The 21,537-nt window shown below is 47.2% G+C and overlaps 1 protein-coding gene across 11 annotated transcripts in view; it reads right to left on the reverse strand.

The window, feature by feature from the left end:
- Positions 1-21,537, reverse strand: part of LOC139273318 (F-box/LRR-repeat protein 2) — a 334,467-nt gene that overhangs the window by 103,476 nt on the left and 209,454 nt on the right. For all 11 annotated transcript variants that reach the window (XR_011595063.1, XR_011595064.1, XR_011595065.1 and 8 more), the window contains one exon: positions 12,127-12,171. Coding sequence is in view for 2 of the 11 variants with exons in the window: in XM_070890121.1 (XP_070746222.1) it covers positions 12,127-12,171 (45 nt within the window). In the remaining 9 variants the exon portion in view is untranslated. The remainder of the gene's footprint in view (positions 1-12,126; positions 12,172-21,537) is intronic.

Here is a 21,537-nt window from a genome sequence, read left to right on the forward strand (position 1 = left end):
ATTCTCTGCCCAAGGAAACAGTTGAAGCTAGCTCATTGAATGTATTCAAGTCACAGATAGATAGATTTTTAATCAATAAGGGAATTAAGGGTTACGGGGAGCGGGCAGGTAAGTGGAGCTGAGTCCACGGCCAAATCAGCCACGATCTTGTTGAATGGCGGAGCAGGCTCGAGGGGCTAGATGGCCTACTCCTGTTCTTAAATCTTATGTTCTTATGTTATGTTATTAAAAGGTGACAAGTCTGATTGTGGTAATCAGAGGAGGTTCCCTGATGTCTGCCACAGGGAAATTCATCGTAAGAATCCTCCTCAACCGTCTTCTCCCAGAGTCGCAATGCGGATTCCGCCCACTAAGGGGTGCAATGGACATGATTTTTACCGCGTGTCAAATCCAAGAAAAATGTAGGGAGCAGCATCAACCTCTGCACATGGCCTTCTTTGACCTCACAAAGGCCTTCGACTGTCAACCGAGAGGGATTATGGTGTGTCCTTCTCAAATTCAGCTGCCGTCAAAAATTTGTCACCATCCTCCACCTGCTTCACGATGACATGTAAGCCATGATCCTTACCAACGGATCCATCACAGATCCAATACATGTGCAGACCGGTGTCAAGCAAGGCTGTGTCATCGCACCAACATTCTTCTCAATGTTCCTCGCTATAATACTCCATCTCACCCTAAACAAGCTCCCCGCTGGAGTGGAGCTAAACTACAGGACAAGCGGGAAATTGGTCAACCTCCATCGCCTCCAGTCCAGATCCAAGGCCGTTCCAACCTCTGTCATTGAATTACAGTATGCAGGTGACGCTTGCATTTGTGCACACACGGAGGTCGAACGCCAAACCATCGACGACACCTTCACCGAAGCGTACGAGAATCTGGGCCTTACATTAAACACCCGTAAGACAAAAGTTCTCTGCCAACCTGCCCCCGCCACACACTACTGCCCCCCGATTATCAAGATCCATGATGAGACCTTGGACAATGTGGACCACTTTTCATACCTTGGGAGCCTACGGTCAACACTCCTTCAGAGTGCCAGTGCAGCCTTTGGTCACCCGAGGAAGAGAGTGTTCGAAGACCAGGATCTTAAACCCGGCACCAAGCTCATGGTTTACAGAGCAGTAGTGATACCCGCCCTCTTATATGCCTCATAGACATGGACTATGTGCAGTAGGCACCTCAAAGCATTGGAGAAGGACCACCAACGCTGCCTCCACAAAATCCTGTGGACGGGCCACATTAGTTTGTCCGCATGCCTGATACTAGACTCCTGAAACAAGCGCTCTACTCCGAGCTCCGACACGGCGAATCCCAGGAGGGCAGAGAAAATGCTTCAAGGACACCCTCAAATCCTCCTTGAAAAAGTGCAATATCCCGACCAAAACCTGGGAATCCCTGGCCCAAGACCGCTCAAAGTGGAGGAGAAGCATCCGAGAAGGCGCCGAACACTTTTGAGTCTCTTCGTCGTGAGCAAACAGAAGCCAAGTACAAACAGAAGGAGCGTACGACAAACCAAGCACCTCAACCCACCCGTCCCGACAACCACCACCTGCCCCACCTGTGACAGAGATTGTAGATCCCACATTGGTCTCATCAGTCACCTTAGAACTCATTAGTGTGGAAGCAAGTCATCCTCAACTCCTGTGGACTGCCCAAGAAGAGAAAAGAGTGCCTAAAGCACAATTTCTGACTCCCTTTCGTTTGTTTTTGAACTATTATTTATTCTCCCTTTTCCACCTGAGCCCCGAGTTAGAAATAAAATATAGTTGATTAAATGCCATGCTCACAAACCTCTATTACTCTATGGAATACAGGGATGTGGGATTAGAGTAGATGGCTCTAGTTGAATAGCTAACACCATCACAAATGCAGTAGGCTGGGCGACCTCCTTCTGTGTTACACTTTCTATAACTTTACTAACCCCAAGTTAAAGATTTTAATTGCTTTGTATTTGAAGACTATATTATGACCTAGTATATTAAAGACTCTATTGTACAAATCATAAATTAGAAAAATCGGTGACAATCAAGACAAAACAAGTTGGGTTGAGTGGCATATGTCCACAACCTCTGATCAATAGGCACACACAAGGAAAGTAGAGAGGCAGTTTAGATTAATTTACTTAAGAGGTGAATACATGGAACAGCTGTTCATGGAGTCAATGTAGGCATAAGCAAATCGGGCAGACAGGAGAGGTGGGCAGGGTGGGAAGGGAAGCCCCCCCCATGACGTCGATGGAGTGATGCCTCGACCATTCGAATTCCTGGATTTCATTTCCATTTGACTGACAGGCTGTCCTCTCAATCGAGTCAGTAATACGACAGTCTTCACACAACGTGCTCAATTTCTGGCACGTCTCCTGATGCCTATTTAAAGTGGGAATGCATCACGTAAAGCGAGGTTACATTCCCCGCTTTCATTTTTCCTGGAAGAACGCTTCAAAGTAATTTCACAGCACAGCTGAGTAGAAGGGCTACCTCCCCCAAGTTTTCTGACGCTTACCTGGAGGTCCTTGTGGAGGAAGTTAGGGAAAGGCAAGTGGTACTGTTCCCAGAAGCTTCAGAGAGCATCCCTAAGGCCACCATTCAGAGTCTGAACAGAGATGACTGGCAGGGTCAGTGCCACCAACATCACCCCCAGGTCCTGGGCTCAATGTAGAAAGAGGTTCAATTACCTCACAAGAACTGCAAGGTTGAGTACAGCTCTTCATCACTCCATGCATCTCAACTGCACCAGAAACATATCTCTCACCCCTTCCCCATACAACCAAAAGAGTACACTGCAACACTCTCATTCTAAACACACACTTCCTTCCTTTCCTCACTTCACACATTATTTTCTTTTCACATCCTAGCGCTTTCACAACCACCAACTCTTAGAATTCCTACCTCACTACGTATTACACACTTGCCTTTACATTCATCATCTCCCCATCCTCAATCCACCGTACTACCTCCCCACCTTTCAACACATGCACTGTATGCACAAGTCCTACAGATCTCCATTTACCTTTTTAACAGCCACTCACCAACTCTGCCCTCTCTTTTTGCCGCAAAAATCAACACAATGCCAGGGAGAGGACTAAGAAAAAGGGGGGGCCGAGATCAGTGCCCCTAGCAGAGCCATGAACATCAGGGAAGACAAGGCTGGCGGCTTACCTGAGCATCCTCATTCCACCTTACCTTTTTAACAGCCACTCACCTCAGTAAATATGCAGCAAGCTTCACAACTTCAAGTGCATTATCAAGACTGTCACCTTCTATCAGCCATTCTAATTCGTCCCTTTTCTCTTTCTTCTAGATCGTGCTCAGCAGTGAGAGGCTACTGCAGAAGACACCTTTGAGCAGGACGATCCTCCTGAACATGCAATACCAGTGACTCCATCCTTCCTAGATCTGGCATTCTGCATGAGTTGGATAATAAGGCAGAGGAATCACCCAGCATGAGTCAGTAGCAGCAGGTACTGGATGGCAGAGACAGCCCAAGAGCCAGATCGCTGGAGGGCAAGGTCCTCTTCCAGCTTTAGAGATGAGGAATTCAGAAGGGTATTGGATGGCCTGCCAAGGTTTTTTCGTAATATGGCTAAAAATATAGAAGAGTTCGCTTCCTGCCTGTGTGGTGTCAACTCACGTCATCAACACTCTGCAGAGATAGTCTTTTAAGAAAAGCACTGAGAGAAATGAATGGAAGGTGATTATGATGTTTACCATTAAACCTTTATCACATTAGGTACGTTGGTCTGCAGTGTAGTTTACTAGTAGCTTGAGTCTGCATTGTCAGTATGTCATTAGTATAGAAGTTGTCTGGATGGTTTGAATGTTCTTCAATGCAAGGTTAAGGAAGGGTGAAGGATGCAACAAGTAAGTTTTCGAGGCAGGGGAATAAGCAGCTCATCAAATTCACTGAGCAATTAGCTGATCCCTCACAACTCATGTGTAAGGTGTTGAGAGGTGGTCTTCCTTCTTCCTAGCCTTCCCAGTCTAGTGAGGACAACTGCTGCCCAGTTGTGCAGCCTCCAATGCAGGCTTCTCTGTAGTGAAAGACTGTGCAGTATGCAGTACACAGTAAATCACTAAAATATAGGATACCCTTTGTGGGGCATATTGTAGGGAGCCCCTGGACTGGTCGAGACTCTTGAACTGCTGCTTCAGCATCCCTTTGGTGTGTTCAATTATGATCCTAATGGTCCTCTAGCTTTAATCCTACCTGTGTTCAGACATGCTGGGGTTGTGGAGGGGTGTCCTGTATCTGTAGGGGATAACGCCTGCAATAGTGCGTCGATAAGGTAGCGGTAAGTATTCTACCATTATTTTAACCACCTGCCCACCCCTTTGCCATCATGCAGGCTCGGTTAAAATCAGGGCAAAATGGTCATGAAATTCAAGAGAGAGCATGATAGAATTTTTTTTGTAAAAGCAGCAATTGAAAGGACAAGGAAGACACTTTTAGTCCTGTGCCTGGGTGTACTGCATCATCAGGGTGCAACAAATAGTAGAAAAGTAGATGGGTCGAAGTGTAAGGCTGTAAAGGATTGTCTGTCCATTTAATTTTTTATATAAATAATTTTGAAATTAGGCATATGGACCAGAACGATCTTTTCTAGTGCTGAACATTACTAGGTACTTGCCCTTGATGTGAGTGTTGCGGGGGAGGAAAGAATGGCAACTGAGAAGTGGACCAAAGACCATAATTCATATAAATCAGCAGACACATCAAGGTACTATATTAATACAAATTGAAATAGAAAGCACCTTAAGGCACTTCAAAGAAGAGAAGCACTTTGGGTGTGTTCTATGCTAAAGGCACCGAGCCGTAGTGGACGATTTAGGATAGATGACAAAAAGTATGGTCAGATTGGTTTTGAGGAGACTTCTAAAAGGCAAGCAAAAGATAGCAATGCAGAAGGGTTTAACAAGGGAGCTATAAAGAGTAGGCACGTCTGGAGATGTTCTGGAAAAAAATATTCCAACTTTGGCCGCTGTCTGGCCTCTTCACTGCAGCCGGGCAGCGTGGCCAGTCGCCTCGGCGGGTGGAGCCTGCGTTCTGCGCTGGAAAATATGCCAGGGCGTCTGCACATGCGTAGTGGAGAATAGTGATGTCCATGCATGCGCAGTAGCGCTACAAGTTGGCAATAGGCCATTTTTAAAGAGCTGCTTGTGTCTTTGTGCCAGAAGGAGTGCTGTGTTAGGAAAATCACTGCTGAATGCCAGAAGCAGTGCTGTGTTTGGAAAAATCACTGCTGCATGCCAGGAGTGCTAGAAGGAGTGCTGTATTTGGAAAAATCACTGCTTGCTGCATGCAAAATCAGTACTGTGTGTCTAAGAGCATTGGGAAAGTGCTGGGAGTGTCTCAGAGCAGCTGCAACAATACAGTGACATGGACCAAGGACAAAGAATTTCTTGTTGGAAGAAGTGGAGACACTAGTTAATATCATTGAGACCAGATGGCAGGAGCTGGATACCAGCAGAGGTCACATAAAAGTGCCACCAAAAGAAGAAGAAACGCTGGGCCCAAGTTGCAGAAGATTTCTGCACATTGGTGAACACCAAGAGATCTGGAAGCCAATGTAAAAAGAAATGGCAGGACCTTGGTCAAGTAGTTAGTGTAAGTAATATTTTCATTTATTCAATGCAACTGCAATTGTAAATGTGACCAGCTGTATATGTCCCACCCAGCAGAAAGACACCCTCTCTAAAAAGTTGCATTTTCATCTTTGCAGAAGAAATTGTCCCACAACAAAAGGGAAAGAACTCGAACAGGAGGCGGCCTGACAAATCTGTACCCACTGACACCCTTGGAGAAAAACAATCAGTACTGCACAAACTGGGCCCACACTCGAGGGAGAGGGTAAGTCCTGAAAAATCAACCTGCTGCCTGGTCTGCTATGTGTGATCCTACTCATACCACCCATCCTGCCCCCTCCTCTACTGCTAACCATTTGACTGTTGTGTTATATTTTGCAGAACTTGAGGCCAATCCTGAAGATGTAGATGATGATTCAGACGCTGATGAACCTGAAGAGAACACCTTACAATCCAACCCTCCAGACCATGGGGGGAGGAATGACGTGAGCTGGATGAAGCTGCCACTTTTCTACTGAATATGGAGCAGGTGCAGTTCATGGAAATGCCAACCCCTTCCGTGACTTGCGGTTTTCGTTCTGGTGGGACATTCCATGGTTTCACACATTCCGAGGTTGCGGGTCCCAGTAGTGGGCTGCAGCAAGTAACACCCAGTGCCCCACCGTCCGAGGATGCGGGTCCCAGTGGGATGCCGCGAGGCATACTCAGGGCCCCACCGTCTGAGGCTGCGGCTTCCACTGGGATGCCGCGAGGCAGACCCAGGGTGAGGGGAAGGAGAAATCGACCACGCTCTCCTGAGATGCGGGATGCAACAAATGTGGTTCAGATCATGGCATTGAGTGCGGACAGCATTGGCCTTACCCGATCACTCCTGGACACCATCAGTGGGGTGAGTGATGAGGTAGCGGATCTGTTGGGAGAAGTAACAGCAATGACACGGGAAATGGGAACGATGTCCGGGAACATCAGTGAGGGAAATAGTGTCCATGAGGGAGTGAATGTCAGAGGGAGTGCAAAGCACGGCAGTGGCCATGAGGGAGGTAATGTCAAAGGTAGTGGAAAGGACGACACTGGCAATGACACAGGCCATCAGGGAGGGAATGTTTCAGTCCGCTGAGACACAGTAAAGTTTGATACAAGAATAATTTTATCACAGTAAAGTTTACATCGTAAACTTTTGAATAAAATATTTTACATTAAAACTGAATCATGTTCCATTAACACAACACAACATTATGGAACAGGTCCAAAAAATAAACATGTCCATATGGAATAGTTGTCGCTGAGCCCTCAAGAATCAGTAAAGCGTTCATGGATGAGGTGCTGGCACAAGGCTCGAGCAATCATTAAAGGAGCACGATGGCCCATCCTCCTTCGCCGTCGTGCTCCGGCCTCAGGCACTTGCATGGCTTCCTCATCATCATCCTCCTCCAACTTCTCCTGCTCGTCACCTGCATCTTCCACATCATCATCATCAGCCACTCTCACCGCAGGTGGGTCTTCTTCCACTACCAGCTGCTGCTGCCTCATGATATCCAAATTATGCAGCATGCAGCACACAACAGTGAACTGACCGACAAACTCAGGGGAGTATTGCAAGTAGCTTCCAGAATGGTCCAGGCATCGGAAACGCTGTTTCAAGATGCGAATGGTCCTCGCAATGATGCTGCGCGTCGCAATGTGCGACATGTTGTGTTGACGGTCAGCTTCCGTCCGGGTTACGCGTAGGGGCGTCATAGCCAGGTGGCGAGGCCATACCCTTTGTCTACCAGTAGCCAGCTCTGCCCTTCTGGCTGCTGCTCAAACATAGCAGATATAACGCTGGCGCGTAGGATGAACGCATCATGGGTGCTGCCAGGGTATCTTGCATCGACTGACATAACGCGATGCATGTTGTCACACACGAGCTGCACATTAATGGAGTGGAAGCCTTTTCTGTCCCTGAACATCTCGGAATCCTCCACAGGTGCTCACAAGGCGATGTGGGTACAATCAATGCAGCCCTGTACCTTTGGGAAGCCAGCAATCCTCGAGAACCCTACACAGCCCCGTCATGGATTGCTTGGGCGGTCATTGGGAACTTGAAGAAGTCATTCCTCCACGCATACAGTGCAGCCGTGACCTGGCGAATGGAAACATGTACTACATGTTGAGAGATGGCGCACACATCACCAGTTGTAGCTTGAAACGATCCGGAGACATAGAATGAAAGTGCAGCTGTAACCTTCACTTCAACTGACAAAGCAGTCCACCTGACGCTTCTCAGCTGCAGGTCTGGGCTCAGCAACTCAGATCTCATGGACAACTTCTCTGCGGAAACGCAGCCTTCTGATACAATCTGAATCACTTAGGTGCAGGTACAAACGCCTGTCTCGAAATTGCCGAGGTGGGCAAGACCTCCTGCCCAGCAGCCTACGGGCTCTGATGTTCCTGATGTGATGAGCTCTAATCAATTGTCTCCTACGTAGCACAATGATGTAGAATACTCGGTCAAGGTATGGCATTGTCAGTATTGCCCCCATACTTAGGATTAGACTTTCGAAGGAGATCCACACGGCAGGAAAGGGGACAGGACAGGTTCGCTGCTCTCTCTCTCTCTGGATGGACTACACCCAAAGGTCTTTTATCCTCTCCTCATCCCCACCCCCACCCCCCATGAGTCTTGACCTTCCTCCCTCCCACCCCAGTCTTTCCGTTGAATTGCAGCCTCCTCTCTATGGCCCCCTATGCTTCCCAGGTCGCCCCCTCCCTCCCCCTCCCCTCTCTGAATTGCAGCCACTCTGAGCTCCTATGCCGGCCAGTTCAATCGCTCCCGCCCCTAGCCCAGGCCGAGTGGCCTCCCGGTGCGTTGTCCCGTCCCTAGCCCAGGCCGAGTGGCCTCCCGGTGCGTTGTCCCGTCCCTAGCCCAGGCCGAGTGGCCTCCCGGTGCGTTGTCCCGTCCCTAGCCCAGGCCGAGTGGCCTCCCGGTGCGATGTCCCGTCCCTAGCCCAGGCCGAGTCGCCTCCCGGTGCGTTGTCCCGTCCCTAGCCCAGGCCGAGTGGCCTCCCGGTGCGCTGTGTTGTCCCTAGCCCAGGCCGGGTGTGCTGTGTCGTCCTTAACAGGCCGAGTGGCCTCCCGGTGCGTTGTCCCGTCCCTAGCCCAGGCCAAGTGACCTCCCGGTGCGATGTCCCGTCCCTAGCCCAGGCCGTTTGGCCTCCCGGTGTGTTGTCCCGTCCCTAGCCCAGGCCGAGTGGCCTCCCGGTGCGTTGTCCCGTCCCTAGCCCAGGCCGTTTGGCCTCCCGGTGTGTTGTCCCGTCCCTAGCCCAGGCCGAGTGGCCTCCCGGTGCGTTGTCCCGCCCCTAGCCCAGGCCGAGTGGCCTCCCGTGCGTTGTCCCGTCCCTAGCCCAGGCCGTGTGGCCTCCCGGTGCGTTGTCCCGTCCCTAGCCCAGTCCGAGTGGCCTCCCGGTGCGTTGTCCCGTCCCTAGCCCAGGCCGAGTGGCCTCCCGGTGCAATGTCCCGTCCCTAGCCCAGGCCAAGTGGCTTCCCGGTACGCTGTTCCGTCCCTAGCCCAGGGCGAGTGGCCTCCCAGTGCGCTGTCCCGTCCCTAGCACAGGCTGAGTGGCCTCCCGGTGCGCTGTGTCGTCGCTAGCCCAGGCAGAGTGGCATCCTGCACCAGCCCGCTGCCTTCCCGGGCTGGGTGCAGAAAGGTGAATTGCAGTTTGAAGGTGAAGGTAGGACTTTAATTTTTTATTTCTTCTTATTTTAATTGTGCGAAGGAAGGATGATTTCGCAAGTCTGTTCCCTAAGGATTGGTTGGTTCAGGTCCAGGTCCTCTCCGCTTCCCGCCCCTATCCCAGGCCGAATGGCCTCCGATGTACTTACCTACATCGATTTCCTTTACCTCTCCGCAAGGGTTTTCTCAAGTGGCCACATATGCTGGCCTAAGTAGAAATGCAGTAACTATTAGCTGGCCAAAGTTGCCTAAACGGGCAGAACTGGCGTAGGTGGCTGGTAACGCCCCCTTTTGAGAAAAAAAAAACTAACCTAAAAAAAACGTAACTGAGTTACACTGGTGCAAAAATCAGCCTACTCCAATAAAAAAACGGAGCAACTCCTGGCCAAGATTGAGCCCTATATACCTATAGAAACTCTTGCTATCTGTTTTTATATTTTGTGCTAGTTTACTTTCATAGTCTATATTCTCTTCCTTAATATTTTTATTAGTCGTTCTTTGCTGGCTTTTAAAAGCTTCCCAATCTTCTGTCCTCCCACTAGTTTTGCCCACTTTGTATGCCCTTGTTTTTAAATTGGATACCACCCTTTATTTCTTTAGTTAGACATGGATGGTTATCTTTTCTTTTACACCCTTTTCTCCTCACTGAACTATATTTTTCTTGAGTAGTGAAATATCTCCTTTAGCCAACTCTGCCCTCATACCTTCATAGTCTCCTTTATTTAAGCTTAGTATGCTGGATTGAGATCCAACTTTCTCACCCTCCATCTGAATTTGAAATTCAACCATACTATGATCACTCATTCCAAGGGGATCCTTTACTAGGATTGTTTATTAATCCTGTCTCATTACACAGGACCAGATCCAAGATAGCCTGCCCCCTGGTTGGTTCTGTTACATACTGCTCAAGGAACTCTCAGAATTCTTCCTCAAGGCTACCCTGACCAATTTGATTTGTCCAATCAATATGGAGGTTAAAATCACCCATGATTATTGCTGTTCCCTTTTTACAAGACCCATTATTTCCTGGTTTATACTACGACCAAAAGAGTTGTTGTTAGGGAGCCTATAGACTACGCCCACCAGTGACACTTTTCCCTTATTATTCCTTATCTCCAACCAAATTGTTTCAACATTCTGATCATTTGAGCCAATATCGTTTCTCACTATTGCAGTGATTCCATCCTTTATCAATAGAGCTACCCCACCACTTTTTCCTTTCTCTGTCTGTCCTTCCGGGTTGTCAAATACCCCTGAATATTTAATCCCCAGTCCTGGTCACCTTGCAACCACCATAGTGGATACATTGGTTGTCATCTTCCAAAATTCCAGATTCTAGAACGGTTCCCGCAGATTGGAAGGTAGCAAACGTATCCCCGCTATTTACGAAAGTAGGAAGAGAAAAAACACTGAACTATAGGCCAGTTAGCCTGACATCAGTAGTAGGAAAAATGCTAGAATCTGTTATTAGAGACGTGGTAACAGGGCATTTAGAAAATTGTAATATAAGCCAGAGTCAACGTAGTTTTATGAAAGGGAAATCATGTTTGACAAACCTGTTCTTATTCTTTAAATACTATCCATTGCTTGTCTACATTCATACCTTTTAATGTAGATTCCCAATCCACCTCAGCCAATATGTCTGACCACCCCTACAGTGTGGTCTGAGAAGGGTATCTGTGTGTTGTACAGATATTTCTGTGCTGCACAAGTGAAGATATGAAGCGATGTGCCTATATAAATGACAGAGTACCAAAGTAGTGCAGAAACCAGTATCTTTTACCAGTTATGACCTTAACATTCAATACAAGTGAACTGCTGTATTTGACCACTCCATAGATAACATTCAGAGAATCCATTGGCTAATTATATTAACTAAGGGAAAACATTTTAACAGCAAAACTAAAACATCTAACCAGAGAGGTTGTATTTTTAAACACTTCCTTTCATAACATGCATTTGATGCTCTTGACACGCATGAGAAGTACATGCCAATATAATATAATTTGCTAAAACTGTAGCACAGAAGGCATCATAAATGGTGGTTTCAAAAAGGTAACTTTAGATTCTTAATGTGGAACACTAGTTATTCATGATGTTAAATGAGTTTTCATAAAGTTTCCAACAGCATAATATACCCTAAACAGATTAACCCATCATGGTTATCAAGAGCAAAGATAATCAGAATATTACATCTATCCCTATATAGCAGAATCATGCATCAGAAAAATGGGGGAAGATATGTGACAGCTGTTAACTTGGTTTCAGGATAGCAAACCTAGTTTAGGAAGAAATTATTTTTTCACATTTTGTAAAAACAATGTTTTAGCAAAGATTGCAATTATCTCTCGATAGCAATGTTGTGGAATGGAGCACAGTTACCCAGTGACAACATAAACAATTTTCAAGTCGGTACAGCGAGGGGCAAATGAAAGCGTTCTCCACTGTCCCAACAATGTATTTAACCCAAATACCAGGAGGATTAATCCCTACTGCACCAGGGTGAATTATTTCAGTGCCAAATTATGAAACATTCCATACTGTGGACAATGGCCAGTGGAATTGGGTTAAATCTGTCCAAATTTACTTAACATAGGTCCCAGAGGGGAATAAAGATTAATCCATCACTCATGGCTGTTTTCAAACCCAGGTGCCACAAATGAATGCACAAGGTACAACCTATACTGCCACCAAGTCCCTCCTTCCACAAAATAAAAAAAAAATCACCCTGCTTTAGTATTAACTTAGAATAGTTATATAGCAATTCTCCTCCTAATGATAGCTCAAATACAACCAAATAGAAATGGAACAGCCTCAAGAAATTCTTACCAGAATACATTCTTCCAGATCCATCTTTTCAAGTTCATGACAATTCTAGAATATAATTCAAGAAAGTTGCATAAAAGTTTCAGTAGTATGTCCTATGCAAGTTATACATTTGCTCTACTGTACACATCATAGCACACTTAAAACTGTGTTTTATGTACACTGTTTTGATCTAACTTGATTGGTGTTATGAAATATATTGACAGGTTAATAAGGTCATGAAGCAAACTGAGCACTGGGGTTCATTTACAGAGGGTTAAACTTATATAGAACCTTGATTAGACCACATTAAGGGTGCTGTGAACAGTTCTGGTCTCTATTATAAAAAAGATAGAGGTTCTGGAGAAGGTCCAAAAAAAGATTTACTTGACTGATACCAGAACTAAGGGGATATATTTATCAGGAAAAGCTGAAGAGGCGGGGTTCTTTTCTATAGAAAAGAGAAGGGTGATGTGTGATCTGACAGATGTCTTTATTATGAAAGGGTTTTATAGGGTATACGTCGAGAAAATGCTTTTACTTGTGGGGGGGAGGGGGGGGGGGGGCGGGGGGAGTCCAAAACTCAGGTCATAAATATAAGAAAATCACTAATAAATGCAATAGGTAATTCAGGAGAAACTTCTTTATCCAAAGAGTGCTAAGAATGTGGAACATGCTGCCGCAAGGATTAGCTGAGGTGAATAGCATAGAAGCATTTAATGGGAACCCTAGATAAGGATAAAGGATTAGAAGGGTATGCTGCTAGGGTTAGATGAGGTAGGGTGAGAGGAGGCTCATGTAGAGCATACATGCCAGCAAAGATCAGTTGGATCGAATGGTCTGTTTCTGTACTGTAGACTATGGGGGTCGAAATTGCCCCTTCCGATAAATCCTCTGGCCGCCATTTTGGAAATTGCCCTACTTCAGTTTTGGAGCGGTGTCCAGGACTGCTCCCGCCCGTTTTCCCGCCGCAGCGTGCACCCCTTTATGACTGGCGGGTACCCCTTCGTGAAATTGCCCTACGGGAGCAGCCCTTCCGCAGGTCAGTGCCCCAACAGCTTTTGCTGTCGGTACACACTGCCATGGCGGCACTGCTGCCCTTAAAGGGGAGGGCGCCTTAGCTACCATGTTTTTTTTGTCGGCCGACTGCCAGGTCGGGCCGCCAATTATGGCCGCGGGTATTATGGCACGGCCGAAACCCTCCCTGCTGGCCCAGTGCTTGCCACTAAAGTGGCTGCAGAGTTCACAGCAGCTCTCCCCTTTAACTTAAGGGGAGAGACATTGTGACGCGCCAGCACAATGGACAGCCTTGGCTACTCCCGCCCCCCGCTCGCCTCCGCGCCGCCCCGCTCCCCCCTCCCCCCGCAAGTGATGAGGCCACTTCTGCACCACTCAAAAAAAAATCCCGGGAGTGCTAAATTTTGAGGGTTAAGCCGCCCCCTGCATTGGGGCGGCCAGAACACATTGAAAACGATAGGTGCGCCTCATTTCCGGCAGTGGGCAATTTCTGCCCCTATGTATGTAACAGTTTGCAACACTGAATTCATCTTTTGAAAAAAGCTTACTTTTCATTCTTTGCAAAGGCACCATTCACAAATCACAGATTGGGCAGCAACCATACTATTTTAGGAGGGAGTGGGGACAAGAAATCAGAAGGACTATTTCTCCAAGATGTGGTAATGTCATGACACTGAAAGCACTATATATGCAGGCTGTCCAGGGCCGCTCCAGCTCTTATAGCCCCGACCCAAGGTTGGTGTTCTCTCCCAGGTTGGGGGGTGCCATGATGTTGCCCAGGCCGCTCCAGCTCTTATAGCCCCAACCTGAGGTTGGGAGAGACCACCAACCCCAGGTCAGGGCTATATGAGTTGGAGCTGGCCCCTGTAGGTAGCAGTGCGAGTCTTCCAGGAGCGAAATGGCTCTGAGGAGGGAGTCTGGATTGACGTCACCAGATTGTCGATTGGGCGGGGTCAGGACCCAGGTGCAGGAGGAGAGGTGGCAAGCAAAGGAGCGGCGAAAGATAGGGGCCCATGAGAGGAGAGTGTTCGGGGCCCAGGAGAGGAGTGTGTTCGGGGCAGTGGGGTCGAGAGTGGCGGGGTCGTGTCCCAGGAGCGGCGAGGCCGGAGTCAACGAGCGGTGGGGTCGTGGCCCAGGAGCGGCGAGGCCGGAGTCAACGAGCGGTGGGGTCGTGGCCCAGGGGCGGCAGAGTCAAGGCCCAGGAGCGACGGAGTCGAAGAGCAGTGGGATCGTGGCCCAGAATCGAGAAGCCCAGCAGCGAGGCAGAGGCCCAGTATATGACAACAGCAGTATCGGGGCCCAGGGAAGGCGCAGCACAGGCTAGCCCACACTGCGATCTATGGACAGTGGGAGTATATGTGCATATTAGGTCTGTGCAGCAGAGCTTGGTCTCCAGTCGTCTTGGTTAACCTTTGCCACTGGACCAAGACCTTGCTTGGTCAAGCCAGTGTGGTGGCTGGTGTGCAACGGCCACTCTACGTTAAAATAATTCACGCACAGGCATCTTCCACCCTTCAGGATGTAGTTCAGGAAACACCTGTGAACTCATCTCTTTTTGGTGTGGAAGTGGGTCATCCTCGACACAAGGGACCGTCCAACACTATACTATATGTGCAACCTCTCTCCCAATTCTACACAGTATACAAGGGAGCCATATCCTTCAAAACAGCAATTTGTTTTGACCTGCAGATTGCCATTGTAATTATCTCCTGAAATGGCCTAAGGGGTGAACAGATAAAAGTATGGTATGTGGAGGAATCTGTTGACTGGATGAAAATGACTACGTCCTAAATCATTTTTCTTGGTATTTTTCACACATTGCTGGAATGCTTCCATACAATGATCTGGTTTAAAGTCCAGTCACTCTTATGTAGGTGCTATTTTGTGCACAATATTCCACAAACTGAGCTGAATGACCACATGATCTTCACTGTACATGGGCCTTGGTTTAATGTTTCTTATATTTGACTGGTGAAAAGATAAATAGAATGAAGGGATTATCAACTCATGTGGACAGAAATAATTAATTTCAGTAGGAATCCTGGATGTGATCAAAAACCTGCTTGATCAATTAATTATATTCAGTGAGACTGATCAGTATCTGCATTGAACTTTAAAATTATAAAAAATTACAGCACAGAAGGAGGCCATTCGACCCATTGTGCCTGTGGACAGCGTGTCACCCCCCCCATCCTGCATATATAGTGCTCTTTGAAAGAGCAGTCGTCCTGAGTCCCCGCTTTTTGTCCATAACCCTGCAAGTTCCTCATTCTAAAGTATCTGCCCAACTCCCTTTTAACATTTATGGAATCAGCTTCCACCATCTTTTCAGGTAGAGCATTCCAGATCCCGATAACTCATTGAAAAAAATTCTCATCTCACATCTAGATCTTTTGCCAATTATATTGAATCTATGACCCGTGGTTATTGACCCACTTGCTAGAGAGAATAATTGTTCTTTTATCTACTCTATCAAAACCTACCATCTTGTAAATCTTTATTACATCACCTCTTCATCTTCTCTGTTCCAAGGAGGGTTGTCCTAACTTTTCCAACATCTCCTCATAACTGAAGTTCCTCATCTCGGATAACATTCTGGTAAACAACCTCTGTACTCTTTCTAAGGGCTTTATATTTTTCCTTAAGTGTGGTGCCCAGAATTATCCACAACACTTTCCTTTTCAAGTATATATCCAATTCCCTTTTGAAAGTTACTACTGAATCTGCTTCCACCACCCTTTCAGGCAGCACAACTCACTCACTGCATTTAAAAAAATACGATAAATTAAAATAAAATTCTCATTTGCCGGCACCCCCCAGTTTTTTTTTGCCAATTTCCTTAAATCTGTGTCCTCTGGTTACCGACCCACCTGCCAGTGGAAATAGTTTCTCTATATTTACTCCATCAAAGCCATTCATGATTTTGAATACAGGGTACTTCTATTAAATCCCCTTCTCTGCTCCCAAGAACAATCCCAGCTTCTCTGGTTTCTCCACATAACTGGAGTCCATCATCCCTGGTACAAATCTAGTAAATCTCCTCTGCACCCTTTCCAAGGCCTTGATATCCTTCCTGAAGTGTGGTGCCCAGAATTGAATACCATACCGCAGTGAGGCCTATCCAGTGATTAATACAGGTTCCGCATAACTTCCTTGCTTTTGTACTCTTTGCAACTAAAACAAATTATTTTTTCACCTCCAATCCCCGTCAAAAAAGTGATAACACGTTATTTATCTAGCTCGTGTGTCAACTTTGCTTCATTAGCAGCACTTTTTTCTTGGAGTCAGAAAATTAGGGGTTCAAGCCCCACTCCAGAAATGTGAGGTAATGCATTTGGGGAAAGCTAACAAGGCAAGGGAATGCATAATAAATGGTAGGATACTGAGAAGTGTAGAGAAACAGAGGGACCTTAGAGTGCATGTCCATAGATCCCTGATGGTAACAGGACAGGTAGATAAGGTAGTTAAGGTGGCATACGGGCTACTTTCCTTTATTATCTGAGGCACAGAAAAAAAGAGCAGGGAGATTATGCTTGAACTGTATAAAACGCTAGTTAGGCCACAGCTAGAGTACTGTGTACAGTTCTGGTCACCACACTACAGGAAAGATGTGATTACACTAGAGAAGGTACAGAGGAGATTTACGAGGATGTTGCCAGGACGGGAGAATTTTAGCTGTGAGGTTGGGGATGTTTATTTTTGGAACAGAGGATGCGGAGGGGAAACTTATTGAGGAGTATAATATTATGAGGGGCCTAGATAAGAGTTAATAGGAAGGACCTATTTCCCTTAGCAGAGAGATCAATAACCAGGGGGCATAGATTTAAAGTAACTGATAGAAGGATTAGAGGGGAGTTGAAGAGAACTTTTTTCACCCAGAGGGTGGTTGAGGTCTGGAATTCACTGCCTGAAGGGTGGTAGAGGCATATAGGTAACCTATATGCGATGGACCAAGAGCTGGAAAGTGGGATTAGGCTCGATAGCTCTTTTTCAACCGGCAGACAAGATGTGCCAAATGGCCGCCTTCTGTGCCGTAAATTTCTATGACTATGATTCCAGAGCCCGAGTACTAAATCCAGGCTAATGCTTTGGTGCAGTACTAAGGATGGTATAGGTAATGTCCTTCTGATGTGATGTTAAACCTGCCCCAGTTCCTGTTCGTGGTTTAGGACAAATTAACCCATGTACTATTTTGAAGAGCAAGATTACCACTACCAAAAACTGGCTATTTATTTCATGACTTTGTGGGATTTTATTGTGTACTGAGCTAAATTAAAACAGAGATTTTGTCACAGGAGCCAAGAGGTTCAAAAGGCCAAAATATAGGTCCCAAAGAGGATCTAGTGGTATTCACAGGATTAAGGTCCATGCAATGAAGCATAAATTAGAAAATGTTACTCAAGGGAATCCAAGAACTGCATTGTGGAGACCACCAATTACTGTGTGTATGCAGAATGAAGATTCAAATCTGCCGCAGGTCTACAAGGTGTTAAATATTAAGATCCAAGAAAACACCAACCAGCTAAACCCATTTGAGGGCAACTGAAAAAACAAGGCCGACAACAGTACCAAGGGAAAAACCTCTAAACTAAAAGCAGACTGGTTTTGAGCAGGGCACCAGATGAAGCAAAATATTATCTTTCCTGTGGAAAAGTGAGGCAAGATCAGGGTTTCACAATGGAAAGATACCAAAGAGCTAGTTTGCAAGGTGAATACAAGATTACCAGAATCAACATCGTCTCTTCTGATTTTCTAAAGAACCACAAAGACCAGGGGAAAGGGAGGATGTGTCCAGGAGGAGAATTAAGGAAGCTGGTGATCAGTGATGCAAAGAGGTGTACAGATGGGTAATTCCAATTCCTGAAATGCTGTGGATTACCTCCTTTTAGGCTGCATTGTAGGAAAGCTCAATATACTGGCTGCTGTATTATCCACACCAGTTCAATTTTGTGTCTGGTGCTTTGACCATGGGATAACACTAATGCACATTTAGTCTGTACCAAGAGCAGGTCCTGTCCTGCTATATATTGCAGTACTGACATGGTAACTGTCTAGAGACAATAGCTGGTCTTGAACCACAGATCGAAAGTGGCTGAGACACAAAGATACCAAAGTTTGAGCCTATTGAATTTTGTAGATTCTGCTGTTCAGTGGTCTTGACTCCAAGCTATCTGTATTTAATACCAAGCACCTTGCATGAAGCCATCATTTTTAGCTTCCGTCACAAACTCCATTCCAAATAATTCCCTGTGTCACCGAAGTTGGCAATAATTGTGCCTGCACGCCTGAAGAATGTTTTGCACCGGATGACTTAATGAGATCCAGAGCTCTATCTACACTAGCTGGGACAATGGAGGCCTGAAGGATGACTAGGTAGAAGGTTTTATTGCTATTGCAGGAATCTCATGAGTACTCTTGCCCTGGCATTATGAAGCGGACTGCCGCCATTGACCAAGACTGTTGCATTCCAATTCCCTTCTCAAAGCAGTCTTCTAAATATAGTTTGGGGCCAGGACTGTCTAAACTGGGTATCCGCAAGCAACAAGTCCCGTTTTGACTCCAAGAAAGATTTCTTATATTTAACAAAGCTAAGCATCCTGCATGAATAGACGAAGGGATAGATTTTACACTTTTGTGCAGATCGGCCAAAAATGGGTGGTATTTCCGGTGTGGGTGTTAAAAATGGGTTTTCAGATCGCTGACTTCTCGCCCATTTTCAAAGCCCCTAGCCTCCATTTTAAAAATTGGGCGTTACCACGAGCGATCTGAAATGGGCGTTAGTGTTAAATCTCTGACCTTCTGCTGTAAAGCGTCACCGTCGTTAGCAATGGCATGGCAACGCTCATTTCCCGTGATTCAGGTGGTCAGGGGTGGTCATTATATGCGCAGAAGAGAGAGAGAGAGAGGGAGCAGAGAGGAACTGAAAGCATGTGTGGGTATGGTGTGCGCTTGTTTGGCTGTTGTCGGAGGCACGAGGGAGATTCACCAGAGAAAAAAGCCTATTATGCAGCAAGAATATATTTGGCACCAAGTTTTTGTCCAACAAATAATATATAACATGGAAGAAATGGAGGAGGCCCTGCAGCTGTTAGCCAGGAACACTGGTGGCAGAGGGCTCCCAGTGGTCCCGGGGCATGGCACTGCACCCCAACGTGCCGCACCCCCATTGCCAACTACACAAGAGCCAGGAGCAACATCTTGCTTCTGGCTCGGAGCATGTTCCCACCTCGGGGCCGTCCTCTCCCGTATCCGTCCAAGCAGTGATTCTGCCGTCATTTCCCCCCCACAAATGAAGCAGCGCCTGAGGAACTCCTCAGCCAGGCGGCTTGGAGTCAGGAGGGGGAAGGGGAAGCGAGGGGCGGGGAGGAGAAAGAGGGTTGGTTTTTAAAAGATATACTTATGATTTCAGAAAAATGGTCGGTTTAAATGTTTTTTATTTAACATAACACTTGCACATTGGCTCAGATTGCTGCACCGTTACACAGTGGTGATTCCTTATCAAAGGGTCTTATTATACTTAACTTCAACCAACTTAAAAGTTTAACTGTCACCAAGGTGATGCACACCATTGATGGATTACCTCGCCGCACAGCACTAGCCCTCAGACATCAAGACCCACGGCGCGGCCCTGGACAACTTCCGTCATCTAAGGAGCCTCCCATCAACAAGAACAGGCATTGATGACGAGATTCAACACCGCCTCCAGTGCGCCAGTGCAGCCTTCGGCCGTCTGAGGAAGAGTGTTTGAAGACTAGTCCCTAGTCCCTCAAAACTGTCACCAAGCCCATGGTCTACAGGGCCATAGTAATACCCACCCTCCTGTATGGCTCAGAGACATGGACCATGTACTGTAGACACCTCAGGTCGCTGGAGAAATACCGCCAACGATGTCTCCGCAAGGTCCTACAAATCCCCTGGGAGCACCAACATTAGCGTCCTTGTCCAGGCCGACATCCCCAGCAATGAAGCACTGACCACACTTGATCAGCTCCGCTGGGCAGGCCACATAGTTCGCATGCCAGACAAGAGACTCCCAAAGCAAGCGCTCTACTCGAACTCGTCCACGGCAAGCGAGCCAAAGGTGGGCAGAAGAAACGTTACAAGGACACCCTCAAAGCCTGCCTGATAAAGTGTGACATCCCCACTGACACCTGGGAGTCCATGGCCAAAGACCGCCCTAAGTGGAGGAAGTGCATCCGGGAGGGCGCCGAGCTCCACGAGTCTCGTCGCCGAGAGCATGCAGAAATCAAGCGCAGGCAGCAGGAGCGCGTGGCAAATCAGACTCCCCGCCCAACCTTTCCTTCAACCACTATCTATCCCACCTGTGACAGAGACTGTGGTTCTCGTATTGGACTGTACAGCCACCTAAGAACTCATGCTAAGAGTGGAAGCAAGTCTTCCTCGAGTCCGAAGGGGGGGGATGACGGATGACGGATGACGATCTGCACACCCAGCAGTGTGTCAGCCTTGTAAATACAACCAACGTTTTTTCAGGCAAATCGCTCATTTATGAGCTCCTGGCGCAAGAGTCTTACAGCTATGATGCCAGCACGGGCCCTTTCCTGCGGTCTACAGGGGGGTGGGGGCACGGCTTCAGCATCAGCCTGATTGTCTGGCCCGAGATCAGCGTCCACCTCCTCGTCCTCTTTATCCTGAGGTGGACTGTCGGATCCTTCTGGCAATTCTTGTTCCCTCCTGATAGCCAAGTTGTGCAGCATGGAGCACACCACCACAAATTGAACTACCTGCTCAGGGTGGTATTGGAGCTCGCCTCCTGAGTGGTCCAGGCATCAAAAACACTGCTTAAGCACTCCAATGGTTTTCTCGACGATATTGCGAGTGGCTCTGCGGCTTTCGTTGTATCGCTTCTCGGCTTCGGTGTAGGTGTCACACAGAGGGGTCATCAGCCAGGTGGCGAGGCCATATCCTTTGTCACCAAGCATCCAGCATTGACCTTGTGGCTGATTGTTAAACAGTCAGATACAGTGCTCTCACGCAGGATGTGATCATGGATGCTGCCCGAAAATTTAGCATTCACCACCATTATAATTTCCTGGTGGTCGACAACAAGTTGCACATTTGGAGTGGAATCCCTTGCGGTTCCTGAAAACCTCTGCATCCTGAAAAGGTGCCCACATCACGATGTGCGTAGTGTTTATTGCTCCCTGCACCTTGGGGAAGTTAGCAATTCGATAGAATCCTAAAGCCCACTCAGTCTGAGCCTCCCTGGTCATAGGAAAGCTGATAAAGTCCATCCTGCGTGCGTACAGGGCTTCAGTGACCTGTTTAATGCAGCAATGTGTGGCATGCTGAGACATACCGCAAATGTCGCCAGCTGAGGCCTGAAAAGAACTATGTGTAGAACGACAGTGCCGCGGTGACTTTGACCTCGACGGACAATGCGGTCCTGATGGTGCT

This window comes from Pristiophorus japonicus, chromosome 1 (assembly GCF_044704955.1).
Source record: "Pristiophorus japonicus isolate sPriJap1 chromosome 1, sPriJap1.hap1, whole genome shotgun sequence".
Classification (NCBI taxonomy): domain Eukaryota; kingdom Metazoa; phylum Chordata; class Chondrichthyes; family Pristiophoridae; genus Pristiophorus; species Pristiophorus japonicus.